This window comes from Cryptomeria japonica, chromosome 9 (genome assembly GCF_030272615.1).
Source record: "Cryptomeria japonica chromosome 9, Sugi_1.0, whole genome shotgun sequence".
Classification (NCBI taxonomy): domain Eukaryota; kingdom Viridiplantae; phylum Streptophyta; class Pinopsida; order Cupressales; family Cupressaceae; genus Cryptomeria; species Cryptomeria japonica.
This window is the reverse complement of record NC_081413.1, coordinates 439813267-439819681: the sequence shown is the minus strand read 5'-3', so window position 1 is coordinate 439819681 and position 6415 is coordinate 439813267. Positions and strand designations below refer to the sequence as shown.

General features: G+C 33.3%; 1 protein-coding gene across 1 annotated transcript; it reads left to right on the top strand.

The window, feature by feature from the left end:
• The first annotated feature begins 2145 nt into the window (after positions 1-2145).
• On the top strand, positions 2146-4851 carry LOC131037957 (uncharacterized). The gene is made up of 3 exons (XM_057970224.2): positions 2146-2965; positions 3056-3133; positions 4170-4851. The coding sequence occupies exons 2-3, from the start codon at positions 3125-3127 to the stop codon at positions 4557-4559; spliced, it is 399 nt and encodes a 132-aa protein (XP_057826207.1). The 5' UTR covers positions 2146-2965; positions 3056-3124; the 3' UTR covers positions 4560-4851.
• The last annotated feature ends 1564 nt before the right edge of the window (positions 4852-6415 follow it).

Here is a 6415-nt window from a genome sequence, read left to right as displayed (position 1 = left end):
TGGATTTTAGTTATAAATCCATGGCTAAGGTTTGGAGAGTGGTAAATGATTTTAGAATAGATATTTGCTACTAGAATAGTTTCAAGAAGTTGGTTTTTGTTTCTACCTAAAGCATTTACATGTTGAAAATCTCATAAATAGAATGAACTTAGTTTTTATTGTGAGTGTAGTCTAAAAATGCTAATATGTTTGCTAGCTTTTTTCCGAAAGGCTTCCTAGAAAAAAATATGTGTTATTTTTTGTTGAGTGGTTTAAGATTATGTAGCTTTATAATAACTCTTATGCTAAGGCTAAGTAGGGTGATGTTCATCATTCATTTCCTTATATTTAAGTATAAAGACTAAATCTAGATAATTAGGGAATAAGGATTCAAGTTCAATTTTGGCACATGTTGAATGCCAACCCTTACACAAAACTAATAAAATTAGACATTAGACTATTACATAAATAAGGTTATATTAGAGCACGTGTTAATTTAATATAAACAAAGTTCTTACATATTTTATAAAATAGTAAAATATTTCTTACCATCAAAATTATTGCTTTACATTTTACTTGTTATAATGCTAATAACCTTCAAGCACAAACCAATTCCTAAATGAAAGACATAAACTTTAGGAAAAAAAGAATTTTTTTTTTTGTTCGAGGTTTCTAATCATCCTCATAGTGATTTTTTGCAACTAGCTGGTATCACAGAACAAATTAGTAATGATACCTTTTCAATCGAAAGGTATCTATTATATCAAAATTACCTTGGACACGATCTTGGCCCCATCTCATATGATATAAAAATGTTCCACTCAATAAAATCTTAATTCCTAGGAAGCCTAGTCACAACTGTTCACCTTTACTAAAAGATCAAAGATAGTTTGACCAAAAAATAAAAAAAATTCTGACAAAAATATAAGGACACAATCTTGGCCCCACCCCATATGATATGAAAATGTTCCACTCAATAAAATCTTGATTCCTAAGAAGCTTATTCACAATCTCTACTAAAAACTCAAAGACAATTTGACCCCAAAAACCAAAATAAAAAATTGAAAAACCCTAACAAAAATAATCCATCATAAGAAGGGAATTGGGTCCCTTTTGAACAATAGACACAAAAATCCTCACCCTAAGGGTTCCATTTCCATCATCCCATCTCCATCAATAACCTTTTATCAACGTAACATAATGGACACCGGAGCCTACTTTTCTCCCCTTCAACAACTAATTAAGCACCCATTTGACAAGCCTCAAAGAGTGAAGAAAATTGAAACCATTGACTCTTTTCTATGGATTACAGTCAGTTGATATACTGAACAACCAAGTCCTTGTTGTAAGCTACTCGATCCTCATTCTGTATGGGCAATCCATTGACTGCTTCCTCCTCTTCTACCACCTCCTGCATAGCAACATCCTCAATTGAAAAACCCACATTTTTTAAACAGAGCATTATATTCAAAATCCAGTCCCATATGACCGGGTCTGCAACCACCTTCATCATAATTTTCTACTGAAGTTTGCATCAAGGAATACTCAGATTTATTCACCTTAATGCAGCATAGACTAAAAATTCCTCTTTATGGATTTAAAAAATAAAAATAAAAAAAATCATCAACCTTCCTTAGGTAACTTCCTTTCTTAACTTTAGCTCGACAATTCCTCTTAAGCAAATATAGTAATGATCAATACTAAATCTTCTATAATGATAAGTTGCTTTAACTAATTAATATATGATTAATATTTTTTTATTTGTATACATCATTAATTAACATTTTTGCCTATTCTACACATCTTTATTATTATAGTATAATGTTTAGTTGTAATATTAGTTAAAAATTTGTTGTTTTTTATTTTGATTTTGATTGTGTAGAGGTGTTTACATTCACTTTTGGTATCCTCTCTTGTAACATAATTGTTGGCATTAATCATTATTAATAAAATATGTATTATTATAGATCTAACTTTTATGCTGATGATGTAAAAATATGCTAATTGATGATGTAACCATGATGTAAACCTAAATCCTGAAATTTACTTGATAGACTTACCAATTAATCTGCTCAATTTTTATTAGTAATTTTGAGAGAACAATTAAAATGCACTAGTAGTGAGACCTAAATAAACCAGCACTCATTAATATGAGGCAGAATCAAATCCTCAGGAGGGCAGAACTTGTAGTCAGTATCTGAATGAAAAATTGTGTGAATTAATGTACCTTAATGTATGTAGAGTTGCAGGGTTTGTACTATATAGGTCATATGCAGTGAATTTATTAACAGAAGAGTTAATGCCCGGTTATGGGTATGGTTGACCCACACAATAAGGAAGTGTTTGTTTTTGTTTGGAGCGAGTTAAGAAGGCAAGGGAGGAAAAGATGATGCACGTGGAAGTGGGCCTGATAGCAGCAGTTGGAGCAGTTTCAAGGAAGGTAGGTATGGCGATTCTTTCAAGTACAAGTCAAATCACACTGTATATGTTTAGGTTTTGGGCCTTTCTCAGTTCTTTCAATAAGTAAGACAAGTTTATCACATAGTTATGTCCAGCCCCACTTTTCCATATCCCTTTTGGGGTTCGTATTGAATTATTTGGCTATCGATATCACTTTTTTAAGGTGGGGATGGGGTATGAGTGGCGTAAGAAGCAAATGCAGCTGAATAAGAAGTGATGCCTGAGGTGGGCCTGTTCTCTTTTTGGTGCGGCTTTCTGTGGTAATATCCTTACAGCATGTTGAAGAATCTTGAAAAGGAGGGTCCACTTCTTTCAACTTGGAACATGCTAACTACATAAATGATAGGGCTTACGAAACATTAAGAAGAGGAGGAGAAGAAAAACAACCTATTAGACTTTGAAAGAGTTTCAATTAATCTGGCTTACAGCTTGACCTATATCCCAATGGTCTTGATTCAGGATACGCTTTCAGGGAATTGCAGTGGACTTGATTAGCTCATGGTTGTGCAGTGTGTGCAGATCTTAGGTGAGTCCATTTCACTAGAGCAAAATCTTGATTAGGTCATGATATTGCTGTTAGATTGTTGATTGAACGTGGGTATTTTTGGTGTTCCAGATTTGTATGTCTACTGTAAAGCTTGAATTTTAAAAGAAAGGATGTTTTGGGTTCTTAGGGCATCTGGGTATGATGCAGGTAGACACAATAACTATTGCATGAATGTATTGAAATTCAAGATTTAAAGGTTGAAGCTAGTTTCGGAGTTTTTGACATGTTTTAGAAGTAATAAATATCGTATTAAAATTCTAGATGGACATCTCAAAGTATGTTTTAGAGCTTTTGACTTGTTGCAGAGTCGGCAATAGAAAGCTTAGATAGATGGGTAAAATTTGTTTTGAAGTCTGTAATTCTCTGGCAGATGTATTGCATGTATGCATAGAAAGTCTAGATGCATAGGTATAGCTTATCCTATTATTTTGGAAAGCCCAATTTGTATTGTGAAGTTATAATACATCTTCTGCAGATCAATTATTATGAAGTTATAATACATCTTTTGCAGATCAATTATGTTAATATCATGGGGGAGAAAACTTGCACATAGTATTATGAGGAAATCCTCTGTTCTGATTCATATTTATAAATGATCATATCATGCTGTTGGCATCAATAACACTATCATGTAAGACATCCCCTGTTTGAGTTAGTATGAGATGTCATCATGTTCATATTGTTCATCAACAAGTTTTAATCTTTGTCCGCGGTGTTGTCTAAGGTTTGTGGTGTCAACACTATTTATGAACTCATGTCTTACGTTTCAGATCCTGTCTCTAGATCCATCTTCAGGGATTGAAGGAGAAAGCCAATGCTTGATGTTTTAATCTCTAAGACAGTATCAGTAAAGAAATCCTTTATTTTCCAATCATCTAGTTAACTCCCAACAAAGACCTTGACTATAATTTGTTGCCTTGCTGATGTTCTGAAATATGCTATAGAAGAAACCTAGAGTTCCACGGCTATAAGCATTGGTATTGTAAGCTAGGAATGCCATTGGTTATCTATCTGTGATCTGAGTATATGTGGGTTTTCATGCATGATACCAAACTCTCTTGTTTTCCTTTGTCTTGCTAGATCTGATTCTATATAATTGACATGAACAGCAAATTTTGATGTTGTTTTTCCCTTTTCTTTGTATCAAAGCCATTAAGATGTGTAATTTACTTTTTCTTTGCAGAATTTTAAGGCCTTGGTGAAATATCTCCAATATCCTGCTACAATGAGTCTGGCATGTTTGTCTTGTCAAAATGTAACGAGAACACATTCTGATCTAAGGAGTTACTCAATTCACTCTCAAGATGAGGAAAAGTGGGGAGGATCTGCAGTTAGTTGCTGGTCTTCTAACAAGAGGAACCCACAACATCATGATCATCCTGCTGCAGCAGAAATTACAGTGAAAACAAGAGTGGTTCCAGTGCCGCCATCATCTTCTGTTGCCAGTAGAAATTCTACAAACCAAGATCCTGTTAGCCCCAGATTAGTAAGGTGTCATGCTGTTCGTAGAGACATCTTCAGGGACTGGCATTTTGAGGACTTCCCAGAGGGAAACAGGCTCTGTTTAACCTAGAGTTGTATGCATCAAAACCAGAACACTAAGCTTGGGTTATAGAATATAGATGCAATCTCTTATGGTCAATGTTTGTCTATGTTCTGGTCTTTAGGTTTGATTTTGAATTTCCATGCCTATATTATGGTATTTTGCATTGTACATTAAAATACCTAAATGAACAAGCAACTTAAAAGTCAAAATGTGCAGAATTACCAATTTAGGCATTCAATCTTGAATTCTCTTTGATGATGAACATATAGTTGTACTTTTTACATTGAGAGTAAATGAAAATAGTTTTCCTAAGTTCTAATACTGTCATTAACCAGTATGGCTCGTGTAATTACTAATTTTTAACAAAATTTATCCATAAAAGCATGAATTCTTCTTGGGTACTGTATAACACTGTCTGAGATTACTATTCCAGGACCATCAGTTTGTATTTCTGCATAATGGGTTACTGGAATGGCAAGAGCATTTATCCAGACAACATGATTTATTTTCCAAGGCAACCCACATCCTATTGGATTCATTGGATTCAAGACCAATTGCCTGCAATTACCAGGACATTCGTTTTCCACTGAATATTTTTGGAGAGTTAGACTGTGTTTGGAGTAGGCATATTTTTGGGACTGGTACTGGAAATTGAATTTTTTTTATCAGATCTAGGGGAAGAGCACCAGTAGTCATTATAGCTAAATTTTATGCACCCACAGATCCTAAATAGTATATCAGATTTCAACAATGTTTTTGATTGTCTTTTTATACGATTGAACTGCTTATAGCTATTGTACTGGCTTCTGGGTAGCAAAGACGAACATTGTGAGATCCGTTATATGCATAAGGGCAAAAAAAAAGGTCATTTAAAAATGTCATTTGATACCTATACTTAAAGATGCCAATAATCATGCACTACAACCTCCTCAAAAATTGCCAATACTTTATGCCTAATTTCTCCAGTAGTCGTCTACTATGGGTACCAATAAAGTTACACAACTGATACATATGAAATTTATTAATGAACTTTTAATTATATGTTTTTGATTTCTTTGAAGTTAGTAATTGAAAAATTAAATGAACAAATAATGAACAGACATTAGAACATAATCTGCTACCAGACCCTTCCCCTAGATTTTAAATTCCAATATTATTACTATATACTAGAGAATTAGAGACATGGTATCCTTTCTAGTTTTAGCTGGCATAACTAAGTCGATGATCTGGGAACATATGATTTGAAGAACAGCCTGGCATTGCCAAGGCTGACTGTATTAAAGAGAAAGTTATAAAAAGCACTTTTCAGTCGAACTCTACGATTAATTCTTAAAGCCTGGCAAGTTTCAGAGCTCCCTGTTTTATGATATATTATTGCGTTTGGACCTTCATGCTACATGATAATGTCTTGTGTTCAGTCTTGTCTTTTGGATGTTTGCATCCAACCATAGTTAAAACTTATTTAAGTTTTCTAAAAGAGGCTTCTCATGGCAACTTGTAATGTGGATATTCTTTGGTATTAATGTGCAATGTCAAATATTTTTTGTCATTATTATGATAGATAACTTGATAGATTTAAAGTTATCTATGCAGGGAGGGTCTGCAATCTTTTACATTATGATGGTAAATTGCATGATGGTGTGATGTTGGGCATGAATTTGAATATTATTTATATTATATTTTATTAAAAGTTGTGTATGGTTTATAAATTGTAATTGTAGCAAGAGGTGTAATGGTGGTTAACAAAAATCTTTCAATATAAATTTGATTCATCATTTGTAATGAAACCTTCATTATATTTAATTTTAAGTGGTAATAGAGTGATATATAGAGCTACTATTCAGCTTTAAAAATTTAGAAACTATTACAATAACATAGATGGA